This window comes from Fundulus heteroclitus, chromosome 22, assembly GCF_011125445.2.
Source record: "Fundulus heteroclitus isolate FHET01 chromosome 22, MU-UCD_Fhet_4.1, whole genome shotgun sequence".
Taxonomy (NCBI): Eukaryota; Metazoa; Chordata; class Actinopteri; order Cyprinodontiformes; family Fundulidae; genus Fundulus; species Fundulus heteroclitus.
Window position 1 is genome coordinate 17,542,376 of NC_046382.1, and position 27,693 is coordinate 17,570,068.

General features: G+C 41.0%; 1 protein-coding gene across 1 annotated transcript; it reads left to right on the top strand.

The window, feature by feature from the left end:
• Window positions 1-2,384: 2,384 nt before the first annotated feature.
• On the top strand, window positions 2,385-27,630 carry LOC105923355 (general transcription factor IIA, 1-like). The gene is made up of 11 exons (XM_036126121.1): window positions 2,385-2,548; window positions 9,237-11,159; window positions 13,606-13,808; window positions 23,169-23,270; window positions 23,366-23,495; window positions 23,710-23,759; window positions 24,925-25,018; window positions 25,117-25,619; window positions 25,770-26,000; window positions 27,113-27,202; window positions 27,284-27,630. The coding sequence occupies exons 2-11, from the start codon at window positions 9,299-9,301 to the stop codon at window positions 27,389-27,391; spliced, it is 3,372 nt and encodes a 1,123-aa protein (XP_035982014.1). The 5' UTR covers window positions 2,385-2,548; window positions 9,237-9,298; the 3' UTR covers window positions 27,392-27,630.
• Window positions 27,631-27,693: the final 63 nt, after the last annotated feature.

Below are 27,693 nucleotides of genomic sequence, written 5' to 3' on the forward strand. Positions count from 1 at the left end.
TAGTAGCAAATAATTGTTACATGGAGAAGAAATGATGCGTAGTTTCATAATTTTCGGCAAACCAGAATCTAAAAAGTGCGACATGCTTTGGTATTCAGCCTCCCTAATTTTCCAAGTGTTGCCGCGGGTTCCTAACTGGACGCAGATTTGAACTTTGACTGGGTCGTTCCAACACATAGACATGCTTTGATCTAAATCAGTCCGTTGGAGCTCTGGGTGTATGTTTAGTTTTTTTTTGTTTGTGCTGGGAGGTGAATCTCCACCCGAGTCTCCTGGTCTTTTACCACATATTTAGCGCCACCCATCATTCTGTCAACCCTTAAGCCTTCCTGTTACTAATGTACAGCATCCCCTCAACATGTGACGGCCACCGCCTCGTTTCATGGTGAGGATGGTAGGTCCAGGCTGAGTTTTTCTGCGACACGAATAGTTTTGGTGTGAGTCTAAAGGATCAATGACAGCAGTAATAAAGGGGCTTCTGAAGACAATTATTTGTCCTGGATTTTATTTATGTGTATCAGAGTAAAAAGGGGGTGAGTACAAATGCATATTACACTTCTGCTCTTTCTTTATTTGGAAAAAATAAAGTAAAAGGGAGAGGCATCTAGTGCCTTGGCTTTGTCCACAGGTGGGTTGTGGCTGCTTATTATTACTCAGTTACAAATACTTGAATCAGTTTTTGAAAGGGAACATCAACAAGTGGTTTTGGTGCACAAAACATTTTTACTTTTACCTTTGTTGTACGTTGAAGTACCGCTGCACTTGTCTCTTCTGCCCACTTCTGTACTTAACCGGATGAAGAAACAGCATATTTGATTTTATATAGACACACGTAAGGTTAATATTAAGGCCTCATTGTTCCATTCCCAAGTTGATATACAGTAAGCACATTTACTGAAAATACATCTGCTGTTATAAAATATTAAGTACTGTAAGTATTGTTTTCAAAAAGTTTATTTCACCATTAAAAATTAGATTTAAAAATATTCTGCCTGAATTCATTATTTTTTTTAAAGGATACCAGCATCTGTAAATATGCTTTTATATTTTGTCTGATCACATTTTCTAATTAAATCAGATCTTAGTTACTGAGTACATTTTTAACCAATACTTTTTTTTCTTTAACTCACATGCCTAAGTCATTTTTTAGATGACTACTTTTTTTACTTCTAATCAAAAACCCATTGAAGTAGATGCAACGTTTGGCTGGCTTTGTCACACAATCTTAATGAAATACAATGAAGGTCACGGTCGTAAAGGGACGGAATATGAAAAAGTTCTAGGGGTTTGAATACTTTAGCGTAGGGAAAATAAGTGTAGCTACAGGTGGTTGTTTTAAACTGTTGCGGTTTTTGTAACTCAGGGCATGTAGACACCCGTCATGTTTCTAATGTGTCATATCAGGGTGACGCACCAAAAGTCTGCTGTAAGTGCAGAGACTCAACAAAAAAAGAATCTAACCAGAGTTACAAATATAACAAAGCCAAAAACGATCCGACCAAAACGTGGTTGCCCTGCAGACCATAGACATTATATACGTAGACGCCTCGTTGTGCGGGTTATTTAAAATAATCTAACCTGCCCCTATTGTTCCAGGACTAAAATAGTTCTGCAAATTGTGACTATTCCGGAAATGTTCCCCCTTAATTCTTTTTCTTCATAATAATGCCACTTTTTTATTACTTACTTATTATTATTCTCCTATGACTTTTTTCTCATATTAATAATTTTATCTCTTTAATACTCCCTCAAAACGTCTGTTCCTAATCTGTGTCTGTACCAAATCTTAAAAGGTTCACACGGTTTTATGAAATAATGAAGACCACAATGTTTAGATTTAACCAAATTATTTTTATATTCATAATACCTTCACATCTATCTATCTATCTATCTATCTATCTATCTATCTATCTATCTATCTATCTATCTATCTATCTATCTATCTATCTATCTATCTATCTATCTATCTATCTATCTATCTATCTATCTATCTATCTAAAAATCTGGACACTGCTTATATATAAACACACACCTATGTATTCATAATACTTCCAAATCTATATATATATACACATCTATATCTAAAAACATCGATCCAAAGCTCTCTGTTCTGCCAATCTCTATCAATTAATCTATGTATTTTTTTTTACAAGTATATTTAAGCTCCATCTATAATCTTTCTATCTAAATACTTAAAACATATATACACTACTTTCTGCCACATACAGAGGCGTCTACGTATATATGTCTGTGCTGCAGACGACAGGACTATCGATATTTAGTCGCAACTTTCCGCTTGCTGCGTTTATGCGCGCCATGTGATTGGTTCCCAAACGTCCGACGGTCTTGAACGCACCGGCGCTCTGTCCCGTTGGAGGACAGACTGTGAACTCGGGAGGGGAAACGCTGCGCGGGTGAAGAAAAAAAAACCTCCCAGGATTTAACTCCCTGCCATTTTGAGCAAAACCCTGCCGACAGCGGAGTCCAGACGTGTCCATCAAGCGGCGGCCATGGCCTGATTTAAAGCACCACGGCTCGCCGGGACTTTGTGAGTATCTCTGGGTTTCCAGCATTGTTTTTGCAGGACAGGGAAAAAAAAAAAAGTTGTGGATACTTCAAGCAAATCAGGGACAGCAAGAACAGTTTCTGGTTGTCTGCAGACGCTGGGCGGCTCGGTGTTTGTGGAGTTTAGGCTCGGCTCTGTGACTGAGGGTCGCGTACGCGGCGGTGCAGCCTTTTAAAAGTTGTATCAACATTCAGCCGCAAAACTCTTGAGCGCGTTTGTCAAAACAAAAACAAAAACCGAGACCCGAACCGGGCCTCTCTGTCCGGATACATATGGGCCTCTGTGTTGTGGAGTGGGTGACAGCGTCCTGGTTCTGTTTTGGTGTCCTGAGGGCTGCTCTGGTAGAAAATAAACAGAGTTTTACCGGCTGTGAGGCGTTTTATCCCCTCCGGGTGTAACAATGTGCAACAAGACGCGAAACGACGCTGTTACTTTACGGACATCAGGGACTTTTTATGGGGAATCTTGCGGCTTTTTTAAAATTTGCTGGCTCAGCCAGAAACAATAACAACAAAAATCACTTAACTTTTTGTTTCTGGTACACCACCCAGCCACATCAACCAGCCAGTCAGTCCGTGTAGATGTGGCTGAGTTGTTGTTTTGTTTGCGTATCACTTTAAGACCCCCCCTCTGTGTACATCGGTTGTAAAAGTAAGTGGAAAGTAGTAAAATAAATATATATAATTTCAATATTCTCCTATCATTTATGTTCGGGCTCGTAGCTACTTATAGTTATAATAGTTTCAGCAGTGGCGGATCTAGAAATTCTTTACATGGGGGTGGGATGAAGGGGGCCCAGGTAAAGTGGCATTGCTGGACCTCCGTTGTGGATTATGTGAAAATACAGTCAGCAAAATATACACTAAATTGTTTATTGTGTCATAATTGCTTCTAAGAAAAATATATTTTTCAGGTATGAATAAAAAAATAAAGGTTAATCCAAAAATGTATAACATGAATACAGTTGCAGGCTGAAAGGTTTGGGAACCCCTGGTTTAGGCTGCGTGTCCACATGGATGCTGCATTATGGAAGATTGTAAACGATAATTTTTTTTTTTAACTGGATCCCAGAGCGGATGAATTTCAAAACGGCAGTTTAATTTTTCTGTGTGTACGCGTGAGGCAGATCTGCTCTTAAATTATTATGTTGTAGCTTGCAGTGTTGTGGCTTTGTTACGGCTGTGAGTGGCGTCCTTGGACTCTTGCTTTCTAACGAGCCCGCTCTACACAGCGCATGGTGCTGTGTTTACTTCCCTTGAGTTGTCTGTGAATGTCTCTGAAAGTTTTTTTTGCATGTTTCTTTGGCAGCGTCACGGCGCCACCAATGGGCCCGGCACACAAACTACAGCCTCTTCAGTAGTGCTGCGTCCTCTTGTTTGGACGCACCACTGAGAAGGCGGTAGTGTATATGCCAGACCCATTGGTGGCGCTGTGACATTCCCAAACATGTAAAAACCACCGAGCATATGCAGTAGCGATGGGCAATACCACAGTGTTTGGATAAGATACAGTACCACTACTTTTTGGGTGAAATTAATCGATATCAATTCCGATACCTTTAAACTAATCTGTTGTTGTCTTAATATACTATTTTATAACTACCACAAATTTTGAAAATATATTTCAAAATGTTAATGCATTGCATCCAATTAAACCATCTGAATAGCAGTAGTAAATCCTTATTTATGTAATAATAACTGTATTTGGCTATATTGACTGAAATGTCCATTGTATAAGTTCTATAATCAAACACTGTTCATTGCAAATAAACATGTAATAATGTATGAACTTCAATTGAAAGTCCAAGCAAATACACAAAATGAAAAGTGCACTGCGATTGCAAGAAATTTCAGAGTGCAATGTATTCCAAGTTACATTTTTTTTTACTTGAAATATGCATAATAGATTTCTTTCCCACAAAATTTGTGTAAACAAAGACCAACCTGTTAAAAATGAATATGAAACTGCACAAACTTAAATTAGAATATCATCCTGTCCACCAAACTCCTCTGTTTAAAAGATGTGAGGGAAGCAGTATCAGACTTTGCATCCATTTCATTTTATTTTATTTTTATTTCTGCTTCGGCACGACTCTGTGGGTGAACCGACTTAAGGTGTTTGCAAAGATTGCTGCAGTGTGGGACTGTCTGATTACACAAACCGCATTGTGCTGTCCATTTTTCAGTGGGTGAAAATGAGCCCGTACCACAGTCTTCTTGTTCAAACAATTTCTTTTCCTTCACTCATTGATGTGCTCCCTCCTTAAGTTGTTGATGATGCCAGTAGGAGGAGGAAGAAGAACACATGGAAGAGTCCATTCTTCCACAAAAGAGGGCGGGTGTTTGGATATTTTAGTCGTCGTTACATTGTTAATTATATTAATTTGTGTCGACATTTTTTGTCACAGCATAGATGCCAAAAAAGTGACTGCTGGCCATCGATAGGTCGATAGCACAGTATCGATCCGCCCATTCCTAATTACGCAGACAGCTCATGTGACGTAAACATAGCACCGTGGATCTGACACAAACATTTCCTCATGTTGAACGAGAGAGGCAACGCTACGATGTCATCGCTTAAGAAAAAAAAAATGATCGTTTACGGTCTCCCAAAACGCCGTGTCGATGTGGACGGAGCCTGAGTTGACGGTTTTTGTTCTGTGACGCAAAATATCTCGCAGAGATCATCTACTACTTTTGCACGCTGAGGATACTGCTAGATTGCTTATGTGATCATGTGCCAGGGTCGATCATGGGAGTTTTATGTTTTTGAGTTAATTAATTTATTTTACAAGTTTGAATGTAGAAAAACTTTGCTCATCCACAGCAGTGCTCACCGGCAAAACAATAGCAATCTTGCACAAGAAAAAGCTTCTTTAATGGTTCAAGGAATGTCTCAAACTGGGACAAGACTTTATGGGCACACTTTTTTGTCTGCTTTTTTTTTTCTTCAAGAAGTCTTTGTAGCATGCTCTGTCTCAGATTTTAATTCTTTCAACTCAGAGCTATGCGCCTCATCCACTAAAAACACTATTTCCTCATTTAAGAAGTCTTTGCTTGATGGGCTCAATGCTCCCTCAGTATCTTACAGCTAGAGCTTGAGACACGTCTGTCCAGGGTTTGATACAAGGCCATAACTCAGTTTTACAGGGACCAATTATTTATATTTGGTAGATTAATATTTAATTTGAAGATGAAAAAGCTATACAACAAACAAAACCATTAGTTTTTATGACTTTTAAGGTCATAAAAGATGTTTGTGTGTGTAGATCCACACCCTGTAGATCCACCGCTGGTTTCCATGTCTGACAAAAGGCGAGACTATCCCACCAGCAGTTTGGACTGATTCTCTTTGTACTCAGATTTCAACTGTTTCATAATCCTGGAGCAAAAAGTGTTTGTAAAAGAAAATTGCAAGAAAAGCGTTTTTTTTTTTAAATTTATTTTTTTTTTTTAGATTAAGTATCTGCTTTAAGAAACAAATAAAAACTCGGATTCTAATATATTCCAGCAGGGCTGTTACCCACAGACGGTTCTATTTTCACAGGAAATAATTTTACATTACTTTCACAAGTACTGAGTCCAACTTTAACGGCAACTGTTCTTTTTTTTTTCCTCGTTAGCCTTCCCTAATTGCCTCAGAGAAAACTGCACACACTCCATATTTAATACCTGCTTTCATATATATATATATATATATATATATATATATATATATATATATATATATATATATATATATATATATATATATATATATATATATATAATTTCTCCTAGTCACGCTTTTCTGGGTCTGAACCGAACTCTGCTTCAGCATCCGGAAAAGCTTTTATTAAGTGTGTGAGTGGACAAAAGCAGCAGCAGCACCCAGACTCCCCTATTAGCTTTGCTTTGTATGAAGGGAGGTCGCTGTGTTTTTTTTTTTTTCCTTCTTCTTTTTTCAGCCGGCGATACTGATGCCCTCGGAAATGGGTCATCTCATTTCCAGCCGCTGCCCCGGGTCACGTTTTCACTGCGCATGGCGACACAAATCGTTGCGCTTCAAATGAAACGTGAGGGTGTGCCATTTCCATTATTTTCACATCATCCCTTAATTGATAGGCTGGCCGTGCAGGAAACACGGGGAACATCCAGAGGAGCCAACAGGAACTCGCCTCCTGTCATCAGGAAGCATCTGCATGCTCATCCTTTTTTTTTTTTTCTTTCTTCTTAACTCAGCAGTTTTGCTCTGAAGCCGCTTCAGCTCAGTCATCGTTTGTGGCTAAATGACCAGAAGTACCAGTTTCCTTCACAGGATGTTTCACCTCTGTCCCTCTGAGTGGACAGCTCCCCTGATGAGAACCTGGATATGTTTGCTCATGTGTTTTTCCCACTGTTTTATTGTTTTTTATGCAGCTGCTCATCTCATAAGAATTTCTAAGTCCAAAAAAATGGCAGCTGTAACAAAAACAATAAAAAAAACGAGGTTATGATAATGAATAAAAGACTTTAACCATCTTTTAGTCTGTTCTTGTTTCGCAACGTGTCGATCTTAATCCGCGGGGGTGTTTGTTTCTCGGCGTCTGGGCGAGTTTGACTCTGATTAATAAGCGGATAAATCAGAACGCGCGGAGCCTATTTATAATGTGATAAAGTGACATTATGGTAATATTTGTTGTAAGATCGCGCAAGTAGAGCAGGCGGGTATTTCCTGTGTGCAAAGCCTCTGGTCCCAGAGGAATGCGAGGAATGCGCTCTTTTGTCCTCCGTAGATTTAGCAGCGTCTCATTTCTGCAGCGCCTGCGAGAGGAGCCCAGGAAGAGAACTGGAAATAAGCCTGTCAGCGAGCTCCCCCTCCATCTCTAACCCCCCCCACCTCCCCACCCCCCTACGAAAGAACCCATCCCTCTCTTTGAATCAAAGCTGACAGCCTCTATAAGTCAGCGAGGACGGGGGAACTTGTGGAAGTGTGCACATGATTTACAAACGTCCCCCCCATTAGGAAGATGTTCTTCTGCGTTTGACGGAGTGGCTGTCAATCCCGAATCGGACCCCCACCCCACCCCCCCCCCCCCCCCCGAGTCTCGTGTTTATTAATACCGAGGGGAACTTTCCGTTGGATGTCGACTTCTTGCGAATGGTGGCTGTGATCTTGGTGGGAGGAGGGAAGCTGTAATTGAGGCTTTCAGCTCTTTTCTTTATTGGGAGATGGAGCCTCAGCAGTTTGTAAGTGACTTCTCTCCGTGGCCTTTGAGCTCGATGTTTCTGAGAGCAGAGCTGCCAGCACATCAAAGGGGCAGACCGTGATTGATTTGCGGGGAAAATTAACTGCAAGACTGTACGAGGATTGCAGCATGTTTATCCTCTATCTGCTGTCAAATTAATTTTTATTTATTTATTTATTTATTTTTGGAAATATGTCCCACAACTATGAGATTCATCCTACAGCGATGGTGGGTACGTTAAACAGACGTGGTGATGCTCTTCTTCTTAACGCCGTGTCACGTTATGGCCCAATCTCAGTTTATTTCATGCTCTTTAATGAGGCTGGATCTTTGCCGCAGTGGCCAACTCCTCTCAAATGCATTTTGGAGCAAGTTCGCCATAAAATATTTAGATTATCCTATTTTATTTATTTTTTAATCAGGTCTCAGTAAGTTGAACGTGCCCAATTTCTACTGTAGTTTCAAAAGCTTTGACCCTAAAGTATGGGCTCTGTCCTGTCTGCATTTATAGTCCTCTGTGAGATCACGTGCTGCATGTTAGATTAGTTTTTATTTTTAAACCAAGATGCAGACAGAAAAATAACAGTGCCTTTAAAAGAGCGTTGAAAGGAAAGGTTAGAGGTGTCCAGCTGTAGTTATTAAGAGCTGGTGTCCTGCATGTTTTAGAGCATCCCCTGGTTCAAAACTCCTGTGTCTAATAAATGGTTCATTACCAGGCGTCTGCAGATCTCTGACATACTAAGAAATTAATTCAGCCCTGCTGGAGAGGAGACGCTTTAGAAACAAACACGACAGGGGGAGCTCTTGAAGACCGGAGTTGGACACTCCTAGTTTAGATCAAAGCGCATGTATGTGTGTTAGAAAATGGCCCAGTCAAAGTCTACAGCTAGATGCAATCCAGAACCTTTGAAACACACTTCCCCGTCGCTCTCTAGCTAATCTGACCGAACTTGAAAAGAAGGACGACCAAAGATGTTTTTTGGATGTGCAAAGCTGTTCTAGGCGTTCAGACGGTTATTTGGAAAAGCATTGATCATTTTAGATCCACTACATCGTCAGTCACGTAAAACTGCTATACAAAACTTTCAAGTTTGGGGTTGATTTCTTTACCAAGGTGCTGTATCTGAGGTATAAAAGAAATATAAGTTGTATTATTATTCTAAATCAAAGCAGGCACCTCAAAGACAAAATTTTGGTTTGTCTATGAATTCCTGGGAATCTTTTCTCACTACAGCCTCTTATCTTTAAAAGATCACCTTTATATTATGGAGTGATGGGCATGAGGTTCAATTTTGGGAATAAACCCTTAGGAAATATAGTTTATTACGTCCTCAGGCACAGCTTTTACTGTGACATCTGGAGTATTTTATGTATTTTAAAAAAAATCTGCTCAAAACTCATCTTTGGTGACTCAAAACCGATGTAGTTCTCTTTTCTAACTCCTGATTTTCCTTTCCTCAACAGATGGAAAAGGAGTTTGATTGGACCTGCGCTCCGGGAGCCGTTGTTCTTTGAACTCTGCAGCCATGTGCTCCACTAACCATTCCAACTGGGTCACCTTTGACGACGACGTCACGCCGCCCTCGTCGCCCCAGAAGCCCCTGCAGTCGCCCGGTCTCATCAAAGCGTCGGTGCCGCGTCCCAACGGACTGAAGCTGGTGCTGCCTCCCATCAAAGACACTTCCTGGAGCTTCTGCAGTTCCCTGGAATCTCCTCAAAGCCAGTCGAGCTCCGGCGGAAAGTCTTTTGCCGCCCGTCACAGCGCCTCGACTGCTCCTGTGACGAGAGTCTCCACCGGCACATCCCCGTTCCACTCCCCGTCGTGGGAAAAGAACGTCTTCAACCGGAGTTTGTCCAGCCCGCCGGGGATCTCCGGACCCTCACCCGCACCGGAGACTCCGAGTCAAGCTGCAGATGGACCGAGGCCTTTCCCCGCTTTCAAGGGAAACTCCGGACACTTGAACCCCTTCTGGGACGACTGCAGAAAGAGCACCGACGTGGGCAGCTCCTCCTCCGACTCGGACACAGACAACAGCCTCCCGCGATTCTTCATTCGGACCAAAGATGGCAGCACGCCTCCACGCGACCCACCCCACAACCCTTTCTCCTTTGTGTGCAATAAAATGGAAGACCTGGAAGTAGGAAAGGAGGACGACGACGCGGACATGCCGGGGGGCGAGGAGTCGTGGACGAGCGACCGAAACGAGGCGATGAGCGATTGCTCGGCGCACTTTGTTCCCCGGGGTCTGTTCCGCAGTCAGAGGAGAGACGGCTGGCCCGTCATGCTCAGGATTCCCGAAAAAAAGAACCGGATGTCGTCCCGCCAGTGGGGGCCCATCTATCTTCGCCTGTTGCCCGGAGGGGTGCTGCAGATGTTCTACGAGAAGGGCCTGGAGAAGCCGTACAAGGAGTTCCAGCTTCTCCCTCAGTGCCGGCTGTCGGAGCTGAAGGTGGAAAGCTACAGCGAGCCCAGGAAAGTCCTCACCGTCAAGGTGGAGGTCTTCTCCTACACGGAGAAGAAGCGCTTTAACCCGAAGCCCGAGGTCAGCCACGAGGCGGAGGTGGAGCAGCTGCTCAAGTTTGGCTCCACCGTCTACGAGGACATGGAGGACTTCGTCGTCTCCGTCGAGGAGGAGATCTTCCGGCTGCCCGCGCCCCACCAGCCGAGGCGGCAGTACGAGGAGCAGGAGCTGTCGCTGCAGGTCACCGATCACATCTGGATACAGCTGGATAAGTCGGGGGCGGTCATGGAGAGGGCCGCTTTTACCCAGATCCACTGCCTTGCTTTTCTGAACGGACAGGGGGACTGCTTCCTCGCCCTGAACGATCTCGGCTTGCTGCATTCCAACTCCAGCTACGGCTACGAGGAGGACAGCGACCTCTGGACGGAGATCACCGACCACCACTTTCACAGCTGCGTAAACGAGACCGAGTTTCGCCAGTCGCGACTCATTAAGTTCTCCCCTCCGGACGCGTGCCGGGTGGAGCTGATGCGGTACAAAACGGCGGTCCTGGGCTGCACCGACGTTCCCTTTTCAGTCAAAGCCGTGGTCACGGTCCAGGGAGCCTACGTGGAGCTCCAAGCCTTCCTCAACATGTCGGCCACCTTCCTCTCCTCCCTGAGGGCCGCCGATACGTCTTACCCACTGTGCGAAAACGTGGTGATCCGCATACCGGTTCCAGGCGACTGGGTGAAGGTGACGCAGACGGTGGCCCTGCTGCGGCAAAGGTCGCTGAAGGCCCGCATGAATAGAAACGCCTGCCTGGGCTCGGTGAGAGCCGCCGACTCGCAGCCCGTCATGCAGGTGTCCATCGGCTCCGTCAAGTACGAGAGCGTGTATTCAGCCATCGTGTGGAGGATCGATAGACTGCCCGCCAAGAACACAGGTAACACCTCGCACAGGTGAACTAAAAGCGCCGCTCGACCACAGATGCTCCCTGGTTTCTTTATGTTTTGCTTCCATGGAGCCAGAGTAGGTATGAGATTCTTATAGTATGATAACCTTGAGCAGAAATACTACAGTTTCACGGTATTCACACACAAAAAAAACCTAATGTAAAACACAATCTATTTGCTCTTATTTCAAGACAAATGCAACAGTTATTGCTAAAGGTTCTAGAAAAAAACACATGTAGAAACAAATAGGACACCAAACAAATGCCTGTTTTTTTTTTTTTTTGTTTTTTTTTTTTTTTACTAATTTGGACTTTAGGATATTAAATATCAAATGGGAAAACACTAAAAAATAAAAATCCCATTTTAAAAGATTGGTGGGAAGGGGACCATCATGGTGAGATTGAAAGAGTCGAGGTCTTCAGAAAGAAGATTGTAGCCGGTTTTAAGTCTGGTAGGGCGCTTAGTACGGGTCTCAACAGGACTTAAAATCAGCCAACTAGACTACAAATGGACAGTCGAATGTTAAAACAACTGCTGGCTTCCAACCAAGTTTACCCTAAAAGCAAACAACAGAGGCTAAATTAACCAAAACAATGTAAACTCTCATCACAGGACCTAGAGGATGCTCTTGCTACTGCTGACATGAAGGTGCGTCTCTCTGCAGTCAGAAACAACTTTAAGCTTCATGGGAAGTGAGCAAAAAGGGAAGCCTCTGCACAAAGAGACCTCAGCCTGTGAACATGTCTTTTGACACAGCCAAATACTATATATTTTTATTATTATTGATTTTGATTTATAGCAAAATTATAGAATAAACTGACACCAAATGTAATAGTGCTTTCAAAAGCTTATTTTGAAGAATATAATTAATCTTTTATTGTGACAGTCGGCACAAGGCTGTCTGCTCAGGCACCCAGATTGTAGTTAGTTGCTTTACAGACCATAAATATGCAATAAAACATCACAGGCATATAATAAATACATGGGGCACAGTGGTGGTGCAGGGGTTCGAATCCCGGCCCGTGGACCTTCCACTCCCTCTCTTTCAATCTCTTTTCCTGTCAGCCTACTGTCAAATAAAGACCACACAAATAAAAAATAAATGCATTGCCTTAGAAAAGGTTGTGTGTTGCTCAATTGAAATTAAAATTTAGAGAAAACTAATGTGTTTTAAAGCGGGATTAAAATGATATAATGACTGAACACCTCTGACTGAACACCTCAAAGGTAGACAGATTCTGGGCTTCACCTCTTTCCAGCTGCAGCTGGTTGGCGGATCTCAGAGCTCCAGCTAGAGATGGTGATGGTGTTAAATGTTCAGACAAATAAGTTGATCCCATAATGTTTGGAGCCCTAAAAACAGCCAATAAAATGTTAAACCGGATCCTTAAATAGACAGGAGGTCAGGACAGGGAGGTCTGAACGGGTGTAGCCTTTTCCCTTCCCATCAGATGGTGAACGGCTGCATTTTGAGTATTTTGTAGATGCCAAATAAACGACCGCTTAAGACCCGAATACAAAGAACTGCAGTACTCAAACAGGATATGATTAAAACATGAAATATAAAAGTCAAAACTCCTTTGTATGTCCCTGGAAAGCCTGCTCAATACATGCTCAAGACTGCTTTTAACATTGTAGGAAAATGTGGCTTCTTGGAGGTAAAGTTTATAAAGCGAAACAAAAATTCAGAAAAATGCTTTTTGTAACGCAAAACATTTTTACAAAGAATGACAAACTACAATAGACCGTAATATTTAACAAATGGGAACTGGAATGGGATCCTTGATCAGCCCAGATCAATAACCGGCGGCTAAGGTTCCTGTATATTTAGAATAAACAAGTGAATGATCTGCCACACACAACACTACATCAAAGCTGTTTCTCCTTTCATATACCGCGTGCATTTTGAACACCGCTATTATTCATCTGGAACAGACCTTGCATCAATTCCTGAACATCTTGTGATATGATACACATCTACGATTTGAGATGCCAAAAGGAAATTTGACAGAATATGATCTGTCTTCTAAAAGAGTAAATTAGATGCCCTGTAATTCTTTTTTAAGTTCTGTTTTCATTTACGGACGTCTTTGTCGCATGGCCTTGAGGACTTTGCTGTATTTGCATCTTTGCATCCATTTTACGGTTGAGTTGTCGTATGTCTGCAGTGTTTTTTTTCTTTCTTTTATCTTCCTCTTTTGTTTTATGTATGTTTATATTTATCTTAGCGAGTTTGTGTAGCTTCAGCTTTATTGTCTTTCTCCGTACCTCAGGGCCGCTGCATGCTTCACCACATGCACATCCATTTTTGATGAACGGCTCAGGGCTTCTTTTTTTTTCATTGCCATTGCATATTGTGCCACTGGTATACTTTTTGTTAACTACAAAAGCACATTCTTTTTCCCCCCCCCCTTTTGTCCCCTCCCCCTCTTGCAGCGGTGGATCATCCCCATTCATTCTCTTGTAAACTGGAGTTGGGATCTGATCAGGAGATCCCCAGTGACTGGTACCCTTTTGTCTCCATGGAATGTGAAATCATGGGCGCGGTCGTGTCGCAGACCAGGGTCAAGTCCCTCGGCACTGAGAACGACATTCAGCCGCAGAAACACGTGACCAGCTGGACGCGCTATCACTGTCAGGTGGGTCGGGACCTCGGTGCACACAAACCTGATTTATGGGGGATTTGGAGCTGACTCTGTCCTGTTTAAATGCCAGGTTCAGCTGCAAAGAATACCAAAAGAAATCTTTTTTGGTGGAAAAATACAAAATAGAAAACTTAAATAATCTGCTTGCATTGATGTGGGCACCATTAAACGTATACTTTCGTTGAAGCACCTTGTATTACTGCACTCAGTCTTTTTAGGAAGGACTTTGTAAGCATGGCACTTTTCTTTCCAGACACACTTCAAATCTTTTAGCAAGTGAGAAGGTTTCCGTTGTGCAGCAGTCCACATATTTGTAATCGTATGCAAGTCTGGGATCTGGCTGGGTTGTTTCAATCCTTTCATCGTCTTCCTGGAAGGCCTTCTGTTTAGGGCTGTCATACACGATTATTTTAGTAATCGATTATTCTGTCGATTATTCTGTCGATTTATCGAGTAATAGGATAAAAAAAATTGACAAGCTGCAGATTTCTCACAATATTACTTAAGCTTATTTTATAAGTGATAGAAATAAATGAAAAAATGCAAATGCTGTAACTTTTTTGAATAACAAGGATACATCTGTAGCTAAAAAGTGCAAGGACCAAAATGTTAGAAGCTCAGCCCTTTCTGGCTGACTTAAAATCAGTACAGTGCTGCGGCCTCTCTAGTAAAAATGGTCACGAACGAAAAAAATGCATAAAGTTTCACTTGCATATTACATGCTGGATTTTTTATTTTTTTTTTAGATTACAAAGGATAATTTTACTCGTATAAAACAGGCTTTATTCGTATATTACTCGTACAGGCTTTTGTCGTATAAAACAAGTTTTTTTTTTAGTCCACAAATACACATTCGTCAAATAAGGTAAATGGCTAATTTAAATTCAGGCATAATAAATATCGCCTTTTTTTTTCAAACTATTGTTACCCATGTTTAATAAAATAGAAATACCTTTACGGTCCCATAGTGGGGACAGTTGCGTGTGACAGTGGCAAAAACAGGGAGGACTAGACGCCAGACTTACACCCAAAATTAATTAACATGAAAAAGCTAAATTTAAAGTTAAACTGTACAGCAGAAGACAGAAAAATACTGTGGAATTATAAACAGAAAAGTGTTGAAATTAAAAATTTAAGAAAAATCAAGTAGTTGATTTACAGAACGATGTAATATTTTTGTTAGCTTTTTGTTGCGAAGCTTCGAAGCAGATCATTTAGCCTCAGCAAATTCAATCATTCGATGAATTGTGACAGCCCTACATCTGTTGCTTCTTTGCATGTATGCTTTCGGTCGTCGTCGTCGTCTCCATGAAAAATGAAGTTCCTGTTCTACAAGAAGCCTTGAATGGTTTTTCATCAACACTGACTGCTGTTTTGAACTTTGCATAACCTACCTCCATGTTGACCAAAGCTTCGGTTTCAGCTGAAGAGAAACAGCCCCAAATCATGATACTGCCACCACCATGCTTCACCATGCTTCACAGTGGCTATGGTCTTCTTGATGGTGAAATGAAAGTGTTGTTTTTCCGACAACTTACCTTTGTAGATAAAGGCCAAAAAGTTCAACTTGGATGTTTTTCTCCAAACATAAAAGCTGCCGTCTTTCCATCCCAGATAAATTAATGAAGGAAGAGCTTGTTGTCACAAGTAAGGCAGCTCTTTTAATGTTGCTGTTGGCCTTTTGGCAACCTCCTTGACCAGCTTTCGTCTCATCCCCTCATTAGTTTTGTAGGGATCTTTCACCTCCTCCGTGATACCGTGGGAGCTCTGAGGAGCTCCTTTAGCAGCAGGCTGTGGCCCCCACAGTGAAGGACCGAGCGTTTCTGGAGCGCTTCGTCCCCTCTGCCATTAGACTCTTCAGTAACCACACACAATAAATCACATGTGCCTGAATCAGGTGACTACACGGGAGTTGTGTAATACTGTCCACATTGCAACTGAGTTTGTTCCACTGAATTCAAACTTGCCAAACTTTCCGTGCAATATCTGTGCAAAATAGAATAGACCATATTCTGGTTTCATGGCTCGTATTTCAAATTTCTAAAATTAAACATTTCAATCTTTAAAGGTTATATAAGATGGAAAAGATTCTGAAATAATTGTTTGTAGACTTGTTATATCCACTGTAGCTGAAACTGTAGTGGCTTCTCTAACTAATTGTGTGTCCATGTGTTTTTTTTATTCTTTTCTTTTTTTTTAAAGGTGGAAGTGGAGAAGAAATGGATTGAGACAGACTCACAGAGGCAATCTGGTTGTATGACGCAGTGATTTCAAAAACAGCTAAAGACGGCATGTCTTTGGCTCAACAAATTTTCCAAAATCATCCTAATGAGGAAAAGGGTTGAAAAAAAAAATGAACATGGGGATACTGGGATGCTTTGTGCTTGTGTCTGATTCATCTACTTCTTCAGTAACTGGCTGCATTTATCATGATGATTAACAAATTCTTCACCCTGAGACCGAATGTCTCGAGGCCTAAAAAAAAACAAAAAAAACAACTTAACAGTCTTTTTGCCTTGCACTTTACATAGATTTTACAATAGATTTCTGATTTGTAAGAGTCCAACGTATACTACTGTGTGTATAAACGCTTGCGTTTGCATCCTCTCTGCACTGCTCTCCAGAGTGATTCACAGCCTTACTAAAGTCATGCTAAACAGAATCTGTTTAATAATCGCCTAAATTATCACCTATTTTCATATAAACTGAACATAGTTTGGGGTCAGGCCGTATTATCATTCTGTTAAACAGATTTAAGACTCTTTCCTTTACTTGTACTAAATCGTTTTGATAGATTACATCCATTCAATGAAAAGTTTTTTTTTTTTGGAGTGGTGTTGGTACTAATAGCTGTATATGAACTCATGTCTTATCTTTACTGTGTAACAGTATATAGCATCATTATTGTCAAAGGCCAAAAGTGCCACAATTTTATACAAAAATGTGTTAAATAAATTTTTTTATATAAAGAAATATGATTAAAGAAATAAAGGCATACATTAAATAGATAAATTAATAAAGAAGCGATGCACTTTCAATGCACCACATTAAGTGTTTAAATCATTTCATCATGGACTGATGATACATTCAAGTTTGAACTATTTTGACATTTAATAAGTTTTGTATTTAGTACATTTTTGACACTATATTGTTATTAGGTATTTGTTTATGTATTTAATGTATCCAATACATTTTTTTAAATTAAAGTTATGCATAATATATTATTTGATTGTGGCAATCTTGGCCTTCCATACATATCAGCTTGTCGTAACATGGTTTCAAAACTGATATTTTTAATATAGAACTGACCCCTGACTTTAGACCAAGGCTGCATTGTGAATGACTGTAATTTTATTTAAATCAAATCTTTATTATGAGGTATTTTTGCCTCTTGGCTGGGAAAAAGGTTGTAAAAAAAATAAAAAAAAATAAAAAAAAATGGTGAGGGGCATTTTTTTTTATAGATGAGGTACCTGGCTTAAGCTGGATGTTATGTACATCAAGAATAAAAAGTGAATTAAACTGAAATAACTCTGAGTATTTATTTGCACTAGTTCTTAACAGGACAAACCTTTTTTTTAATCTCTTTGTTAAAGAAAAAAATAAATGTTGCTTTAATGAGCTGTCCTTCTGACACAGTGACTGCCCCTATGATAAAAGGTTGAGACATCCAGTGCTGACACTGTGCACCTGAACAGATTAAATGCAACTCTCCGGTAATTATTGTCTGAAGTGCTGCATGTTGTAAAGATAAGTGGCCGGTAGGAACGGAAGAGTAAGTATCTGAGCCCGAGTTGAATTTGCCTGTGAGAGAACATGGTGGACGGGCACGGTCAGGATGCTGCATGCACACGGATCACCTTCGCTTCACCAGATTACAGGTTTTATTAGGTGAGTGTCAGCATTTGGTTTTGGCCCTTGTGTTCCTGACTCACTCCTGGCTGAAGCTTCAACTTGTAGGAACTCATCCGGCTCTTCCCTTCATGAAAAAGAATGTCCTAAAACATTAGAATGTGAATCTTTTACCCATCAACGTTTTCAGTCCACAGTGCCTGGCAAAAAATATTCATAGGTATTGAACTATATGGCATGTGGACTTTGGATGTATTTGATTGGATTTTTTTATGTGATAGATCAACCCAAAGCAGTGAATAATATTAAAGTAGAAGAAAATATTTTTAACAAATCAGAATTTAAGAAGTGTGGTGAGCGTAGCTGTTGTCAGCCCGACAGAGTTGATATTATGTGTAAACACATGTTACTGCAGTTAAGACTGCGAATCCTTTGGGGTGTGGTTCTGTCTGCTTTGCAGAGCTAGAGAGAGATTTTTTTTCTTCCAATCCTTTTTGCCAAAGTAGCTCAATATGAGTCAAATTTAAATGAGAGCATCTCAAAGCTGCAATTTCTAAGTCTTGCTATGCATTCCCAATTGTAATGACTATGCCATTCTAACATATGTTGTTTTTTTTTTTTATCTAAACCTTTCCATTGTACCTCTGGTGCTGTGGTTGGTAGGTGGATGTTAGATTTTATTGCAGACACATAGTCCATACTATAAAAAGGAACATAGTAACAAAAAACTAAATAGAATTAAAAAATATAACAAATGGAACAACAGTAAGGAAAAGAAAGACCTCTAATCTTTTAGGAGGCATACTAGTGTTTCCAAAGCACAGAAACATAATGTACGGCACTATATTTAGTGTTAGTATCACAATGATCCTGCTGTTCGATGTATTCAGTCGGCAAATAAACTTGTACATAAGATTTATTAAAACAGCCATCAATGAGCTGACACCTGCAGACACAAACAATTCACCGGCACTTAATGATGCACAAGTCTTAGTGCATCATTATAAGCCACTTGCAAACTATTGAGGCTGGCTTTTTGAGTGATTCCACCACAGATATGCCGTGCACACAGAGGTGCAGCACGATTTAAACAAGTTCAGTTTAACTTCATCAGAGCAGAAACCAAGTTTCCGTGACAGAATATTAGCTTCTGTATATCACAGACAGCTCTGAATGTAAATGTCAACACATGACCTGTAGTTTTCTACGGCACACATTTTGCATGTGAGGAAAAAAACAAACATTAGTCTCATTTGACCACGGCGCCATCCTCCTTATGATTGTTGTGTGCCAGGACATCAGCAATAGCTTTCCTCTTGCCACTCTTCAATATTAAATCAGGATTTCAGGATTCAGGAAATCAGGATTGAGATTTATTTTTATCCAGAAATTTTAACTGAAAATGCATGACATGAATCTGAAGTTTATTTAAATGATGGCGACAGAAGCACGCGATTGCAGAGTGCATGGCTATGCTGTGTATCTGAAGAACGAGAGTCTTCACTTTTCTATATTTGAAGCAAAAACTTCTAAGTGCAAACTTCAGAGGGGCTCCGCGGCGAAGTGACAGCTACAGTAAACTGCTCTATGTAGAGATGTGTTTCATGTTGCTTTCAGCCGCAGCGCTCTCGCCCTCGGCAGAGAAAGATTCAACCTCCGGGCCTGAAAAGGGCCATGATGGGCGAGCAGCCTGCGCGAAGGAAGCAGGGGTCGTGGGTGCTGCTGCTGCTCTGCATCTATTGAACATAAAGTTTTAATGGGATAAAAGTGTTCTGCAAAAAAGGGATGGCTGTTTTTAGCTGCTCGTATTGTGTTCAGAAAGTGTACTGAGCTTGCGGTGGTATGCCAGGAGCAGTTTACTTCATCGTTTTTCTGAAAGCTGAAATAACCCGTCTGTTGAAGAGGGATATTTACATGTAATATATAACACCAAGAGACGTGTAATCATTGCTTATGCTAGTTTTAGCTCTGAAAGTGGATAAGAAAATTAGATGTGAAAACCATGCGTACGGAACAAGATTGTGATGATCAAGAATAAGGATGCCTATCAAAGGATTGTTGATTTTTAGAGGTTTTTTTATTCATGAGAGACTCTTTGTAGCTAACTTGCTGGGAGGCTTATGGCCTCTGTCAGCCTAGAGCACACCCAGTTTTAGCCAAGCTCTAACCTCCTGGCCGACGTCCTGCAGTATTTCCGAATGTTCTTTCAACATGAAGCCATCTGTTTTGCAAAAGAACGAAGAATTTTTCCAAATTACAGCTGTTGAATATTTTTGAAATTAATATTTATCAAACATGTACTTTTGTTTTTATGATAAAACAAGGTCAGTCTCCTGATACTTTCAAGAATTGTTTTGTTAAGAACTGCCAAGTGCATTCTTATAATACTAGACAAGCTTTGTCTTTTCATTTACCGTTAAGTATTAAAACTCAAGCGCAATTTTCTTTTCGGCATCGTGGTGCAAAATTATGGAATGAATATGGAAAATATTTGGAATCTTCAGAAATAAATGGTAGAAAGTCTTTGAAAAAAATACTGTTATCCAAAAAAGACAGTGATGTATGATTTTACAAATATTGACTCCCTGAAATCTGAAAGCTAAAATGTAAAAATAATGTTACTGTACATGTCTATTCTGTTTTCTCTCTTGAGTGAAAGGACTTTCATAATGTGAGCTGCCTGATGTTTTGTTGGTTTAGGGGTGTGACCTTTGGTATAAGCCCTAAGGGGTTTCTGTCACACTCCATCACATTTTTTATTTTTTATTCTATTGATGTATTCTGAGTTTCTATTTTGATCTGTGAAAAAAATAAAAAATAAAATAAAACAAACCCGCGACCCCATCAGGGATTAAGCGGGTAAGAAAATGGATGGATGGATGAAAATAAAATAAAAATAAAATGCACCCGACCCTCCTGCAGCAAGCCACCAAAAACATGATGCTGCCTCCATTTACTTCCCAGCTGGGATTGTTTTTTTTGGGCTTGCAAGCTTCACTCCTTTCTCTCCTGATGTAATGACTGTCATTTTAGTTCCTTCAGACCACAGGACACGTTTCCAAAAAAATAAAGCGCTTCTGCAACCTAGCTTTTTTTTTTTTATTATTGCTTTACAGCCTTTCAGGCAATACTGTTACAGGACTCATTTCACAGTGGCTAGTGATACTCTCTTACCAGTTTCATTCAGTGAGGTTCTTTACTTCTGGGTTTGATACGCACATTTCACACCAAAGCATGTTTGCCTCTGGGACTAAAACCTATCTCCTTCCTGAGCCGTGTGAAGGCTGCGCATTCTCCTGCTGTTTATACTTGCGTACAGTTGTGGGAGCAGATAAATGTGTCTCTTTCAGCCATGAACCCGGCATGTGGAGGCTCAAGATTATCTTCCTAATATGTTTTAGGATTTTCTTAAAAGTCTCGCACCAGAAAGCTGGCAGAAGTGTGCTTTAATTTATGGGAAATGTTGTGAATTGAACCTGTTTGTGGCTGATAACGACATCACCATCTGAGCTTTCCAAAATTATTTAAAAGTATTTAAGAGAATAATAATAATAAATCTTTATTTAATTGGTCATTTGGCAAATATGAATAATTTTGGTAATTCTAACCCACCTGAAATGGCAAATGTTAATTGTGATTTAATATAAAACAGTGATGAAAAAGGGTTATGTGTCTTTTTTTTTGGCAGTGTATGTAAATATCTGGTTTCCACTGTATCCTAATTCCTATTCTTGACCGTCCTGGCGACTCCTCATTACATCTTCAGCTTGCTAAACCACACTTTGTAGTAGGTCGTTGTAAACCGACCCTTTAATTGCTGGAGCTATCCTTCTGTAGCAAAGACAGAGCATCCCAAAGCATCGCTCCACGTCTTTAAGCATTCACCCTGCAGATCACAATGTTGTCTGTAGACTTTGTAGTCTACTGGGACTCCTGCCTCACCTCGTCAGTAAAACTGCCTTGTATTTTATCACTGTAAACAAGGAAGGGTTAGGAAGCTCTTGTAAGTACAACAAGCCCCAGCGGAACATAAAAAACATGCCTTGCAGCAGATGTTCTCGTATGCCTTTCAGCAGTAAAACGATGAGGTAAAAAAAAAAGGAATTTTCTAGATTAAGAAGCTTACCTAACCTTATAAAGAGGGGTCTTTTTTTAACTTCTTATAAATAGATAAATAACCTATCACTTTAAGGGAAGAGTGGGCAGCTTACAGCACCTAGGGAGCAATCTGGGGTGGCAATCTGTCTGCAGGGTTCGCACAAGGTACAAGAAGTGCTCTGCTCTAACCACTCATTCACCACTCCCATAATAATAATTAAGGTGCATAATCACAATGAGGTAAACTCAGCTGGACCAATGAGATCCTAAAAATACTTCCTGTGTTTAATATTATCTCTCTACCTGCAGTTCTTCTCCCAAGCAGTAGGGGTCGGTACAGGGATGAATAATACCATTTCACTGCAAGGATCTCTCACCTGAAAAGAGCTGTGCATTTCTGATAAATATAAAAGAAAGCTTTACAGAATGTTAACTCTCTGTGCAACGAAATGTCCCCTCCTTAACTGGATAACTGAGAAAAAAAAATCCCTTCCAAGATACAATGGAAGAATGTTATCCTGAATTACGTTTCTCTTAATTATCTGACACAGCGGCTGCATGACAAAGAAGATGTTTTTGTTAAAACATGGGGACCTGTTGTGTCATACATTGGATTGAATATTTCTACTATCCTTACAACAGCCTTTGCCCTGTAATATTTTCAGTAAATAGGGCTTTGTACTAGTCAAAACTGAAACTAAATGTTATATCATTTTCTATTGATGTATTTTCAGCTGACACCTGACTGAGACTCCTAAGGGTTATGTTTATGGTATAAATATCTGTTTGTATTTTTGCGTGTGTGTGTGTGTGTGTGTGTGTGTGTCTGTGTAGTTTATTATTGTTAAAAAGTTGAACAAAACATCTTAAAAAAGAGAGCTGTTAAAAAAAACATAATACAAGTTATGTTCGATTCTTGACATCCCTCCAAAATACTAAAAGTTGAAATAGAAACAACAAAAAGAACATGATTTCTTTCTTGTAATTGGTGTCTTACAGGGGGGACTTTTTTAGATTTCTGCCCCTGGGCCCTAGTGCTTTTTAACCCGCCCATGGCTACGACTCAGGTCCCGCCCCTTTGGCGTGATCATGATGATGATGATGGCTATCACCTGTGTGCAGTCTCAGGAAACAGATGGAGGGTCATCAGCGTAAATTACCTGTATTATCCATCCAGATCCACTTTTATCGCTGCGGGCGAGGTCTGACTTAAAAGATGCTGACCAATTCGGACCCAGTGGTGAGAAAAAAAGAAAATTGGAGCCATTATGAACGCTGTTGTCTTTAAAAGTTCTTATTTATGGTATTTGCGCAGTAAGCGGGATATCTCAAGTATTACAATTTAAGGTGATCAACAAGTCAAATTCAAGGCAAGGTTGTGTAAATCTTACTTTTTTTTTGCAGCACAAACTCTACCTGTCCATCATTGACGATGTGATTGAAAGTATGAAGGAGCTGTTTCTGGATGAGGGGCTGGAAGATCGCGTGCTGGACGATTTAAGGCATGTGAGTAAGGTGTCACACAGACATTTTCAGGCACAGCAAAGGTAGGCCACCTAGCGGTGAAGTGTGAACTACACGACGGATCTGTGTCTGTGCAGCTCTGGGAGTCAAAGGTGATGCAGTCCAAAGCAATGGAGGACTTCAGGAAGAACAACATCAACTCCTCCAACTTTGTTCTGCAGCTTCCTGCCTCCTACCAACAGGCTGATCAGACCCAGGAACTTGCAGGTAGCGGCTCCATAACTTTTTTTTTTTTTTTTTTTTTTTTTAAAGCACCCTATTTATCAAATCAGACTTAGTTAACATTTGGCTTATAAACTTTAACCTGTTTATCACTGTAATGGCAGGAGTTGAGCGAACTCTTTCAAAGTTCTGTGTGACAAAAGGAAAAAGCAAGGAATCTTGTTTGCCACCTGTTTTACTCCCACTTTTTCGCTTTCAGCACCGGTCATGAACCCCAGAAGTCAGAACGTTCAAAGCATCTCGGTCGAGGCAAGTATCATCAGGACTATCGGAGCTACTTTTTTAAATGTATGAGCTGTAGCAGCCCTTGAGTTAAGCTTAGAAAGGTTACTTTGCAGGAACCGATTCAGCACTTTTCAGACTTTATTTTAATGAAACTTTGCTGAAACTAAACAAGTACTTCCTGGAACTTTTTATGTGGTAAGTTCAGGGAAAGTATCCAATGGCAAGTCATAAAGCGGGGAAGTTCATTGAATGTACCTAGTAAGTTCTGTAAAAGCTCCTGAAAAGTAAATTTATGTGACATGATTGTATCAGACTGCCAGTACATTATTTGTCGTGGCCAAACGATTTTAAACTGACACGAGTTCTGCTTTCCTCAACGTTTACTTCTTCAGTATAGTTTCTTTTCTCAAATCTTGGCATGCTGAAGTGCCATGGCTTAATCAAAGTTTATGAAAAGCGACCATGGATTTTAAAGGCACTAAGATCTCAGGAGCCACGAAAGCTTAACTTGTGTATTTGAGCCTCACCAAATTACTCCTGGTGGATTTATTTTATCTTTTATTCACAAGTGTGTGTGTGTCAGACAAATAGTAACTGCGCCCACTTGTTTGGACAGGAAGTAAACCGCTCATGAATGATCTCTTGGTGCTTCACTGTCCTCATGACGCGGGGCTCATGGTAGTTTTCACGTTTCTTCTCTACAGTCCTGTTCATAGATGTGCAAAGCAGTCTGCAGTGGCCTTTACCTAAAGAGTTAAAGGCTAATACTTTCTGCTCACTGTCCATGTTGGGTGGCTTCTTAGCAGCCCTTCATGACACCAGGCATTGGTTTCATTCACAACAGCCTGCCATTCCTGAGCAAGCTCTGCACCGGTGGAAACCCACTCCTAACTAAATATCCCAAGCATTTTCTGGACTTCCTTGGGTGTCCTAAAGCATTTTAGGACACCCAAGTTTTTTTTTTTTTTTAAAGTTGATTTGGGCTAAATTTAAATGGCAGCAAAAATAATTCCTTTAATGCAGTGTCATTAGAGGACATTTTAATGAGTTCTGATGTAAATCTGGATATGAGATGGATTTTCTGCTGTTACTGCAACACTGAGCTTGTTGTCGGAGGCCCAGCTTTTAAAAAAACAGAATTTTGTTTTAATTTGGTTACTTATGTTTCTCTCTTTTTTATTCTCAACAGAACAGTACAAAACCTCTTACTACTTTCTCCCTCCCTGCCACGCTGGCTTACTCTGTGCAGATCCCAGCAGGAGTCACCCTACAGACAGCTTCTGGTACTTGAACAGCTTTTCAATCCTTCTTTTTTTTGTTCTAGGATTTTAATCGGGACGTGCTGTTAAAAAGTAAAATGCCCCTCTTCTGTTTCCTGAAGGTCAGCTTTATAAAGTCAATGTGCCGGTCGTAGTTACTCAAGCTCCAGCGGGGCAGCAGCCTCCGTCCCGTCTTGCACAGAAAGTGCCCGACCGGAGCGACATGCTGGCCCCTCAGCCAGCGGCACTTCCACCACCGAATCCCATCCCGCTTCACGAGCCCAAGCTCTCCTCCGCTCCCTTTGCCGCTCAAACGAGGAGCGCTGTGACCCTGAGTCAGGAGAACAGTCTTCTCCAGGAGCCTCCAGAGGCAGAGGTCACGCTGGGAGGAAACGAGGCGAGTTCCCAGCCTAAGCCTGTAAACGTCGGTGTGGCCGCCTCTCCCTGCACTCAGTTGTTAGACTTCCAGATCGCTGCAGAAGAGGCTGCGTTGGCACAGAAGACGCAGAGCAGAGACATTGATGATATCCTAAAAGAAGTCATCGAGGAGGAGAGGGAGAAAGCTGAAAGGGCGAGGAAACTAGCTGCTGGGAACGCTGGAAACCAGGCAGGCGCTGATCTTGGGGTAACTATGAACATTTCCCTCTTTATCCAACACCTGCAAATCCCTTGGCAAGGTTCCCATTTATAGTTTCCCCTCCTAATTCTTATTGTGAATGTGCTCGGTAAAGCAAATGAACTCCAGCTTGAACATGACCTTGCGTTTCTTGCAAAGCTGGACCTGGACTACACCTACAGGGAGCTGTCGGACATCGTTCAGCTGGACGGTGCTGCAGACAACTCGGACCTGGAGGAGGATGAGGCGGCTCCTCTGGAGGAGAACGACTTCCTGGGGCTGATCAACGCAGAAGCCATAAGGGCCATGCAGGAGGAGAACGGCAGCGACAGCATCTCCTCCAGCAGTGACGACGGGGTTGCAGACGAACTGGATAACGCAGAAGAAGAGGTAAGGATGGCTTGTATTTTCTTTTATTGAAAGGAATACAGTGTTCTCTTGCAGTGTCGTGGAGAAAGTATTTCTCTTTTTGCTATCCAATGTGTATATTTTGTTTCATGTTGGTGATCAAAGCTGGACTTGCTTTAGCTCAGTCTCCTGCAGAACTTCTGCTTAACCACACCAACTTGATGAGTTGAGTCCTTCAGGAGTTTCTACTGGTGGGAGGGGTGCATTGTGTGTGCATTGAACCCACCCCTCCATTTCTATTGTAAATGTATTTCATGAGAGAATATTAAAAGGCACAAATTGTTTGAAGAGAGTGTGGATGAAAACTTTATGCTCAAGACAAATCACTGATCAAAGTGCAACAAATGCAGGGTTTCCAAACTAGACAGAACCAAGCAGCCCTGTTGTCCCTGAGGACTGACTTTGAACCTTGCTGCTGTCTCCCCCCCCCCCCTCCCTCCTTTTTTAAACCTCCTGGATGAGTCTATGTGCTCTTGGAGTGACTCTAGTTGGGCACATACTCCTGGTTAGTGACTGTTTCTCACCTGTATTTGAATTGCTTTCAATTGGACCATAAAATTTAGCTAATTAAAATCTTATAGCCAACCTTGTGCTGCCAGATTGGTTCTATATGAATAATTTCTTGATTCTACAGGCATTTGCTAAATTAAAGCTCTTAATGATTTGGCCCCACCATAACATATGTTTTGAGTTTCTGCATGCGTGGTAGAACCCTGGAGGTCATCGCCTCAGTTTAGAACTAGATATAAACAGGGAGACAATTTCTTTTCTGTCACAGCATCCATACTTTGGAGCCAGTGATGGATCACCACTCAAACTCACCTGGACCTTGTTTAATCCAAACTTAAGATGTTTTTATTCAGGCGGGCTTTTAATCTAGTGCTGTGGCATTTTATTCTAGATTTCTAACTTTTTATTTTTTATTTTATTTGTATTTTAATGATTTTCATTTCTATTGTAAAGCACATTGGCTGTCTTAACTGTGAAGGGCTACATAAATTGAACATTTTAAGTGTGACGAGCAAAAGCAACCTGTAAACATTTTTGTTCTGCTGCCAAAATCTAACGGTTTTTCCCGATCCACTGTCATGCAGGACCCTCTTAATTCTGGTGACGACGTTGTCGAACAGGACATCCCGGATCTTTTTGACACCGACAACGTGATCGTTTGCCAGTATGACAAAGTAAGATCTGGAGTTCTGCCTCTGAGCAAAGTCCAGTGTTGACCATTAAACATCACAATCTTTTCTCACTTTTTTTTGCAGATTCATCGCAGCAAAAACCGCTGGAAGTTTCATCTGAAAGATGGGGTGATGAGTTATGGCGGCAGGGACTTTGTGTTCTCTAAAGCAATTGGAGAAGCAGAGTGGTGATGAGCATCCAACCATCAGATGGTGAAGGAGGGTGGAGCTGAAAGGGGAGTTTAGTTGAGAGCAGCACTTTAAGCCATTTCTGTTTCAAATTACTGGTACTCTTTTTGTCATTTAGCAAAAGTGAAGTGTTTACCTTACCAGAAGTTCATTTTGCTCCAGTTTACTGAGAGAAATTTAACGCATTTATGTTACATTTGGCTGCAAACAGAATTTTATTAAAACAAGGCCTCTTCTGTTTTTGTTATTGACTCTTAATTTCTCCAGGTTTCTCATTTTTATGACTCTATTCTGCTGATGTCTTC

Excerpts from the sequence above, each read along its gene's own strand:
- LOC105923355 (XM_036126121.1), top strand. The coding sequence starts at position 9,299 with ATGTGCTCCACTAACCATTCCAACTGGGTCACCTTTGACGACGACGTC. Across the intron at positions 23,496-23,709 it reads TCAGACCCAGGAACTTGCAG|CACCGGTCATGAACCCCAGA; the intron begins GTAGCGGCTCCA and ends TTTCGCTTTCAG. Across the intron at positions 25,019-25,116 it reads CACCCTACAGACAGCTTCTG|GTCAGCTTTATAAAGTCAAT; the intron begins GTACTTGAACAG and ends TGTTTCCTGAAG.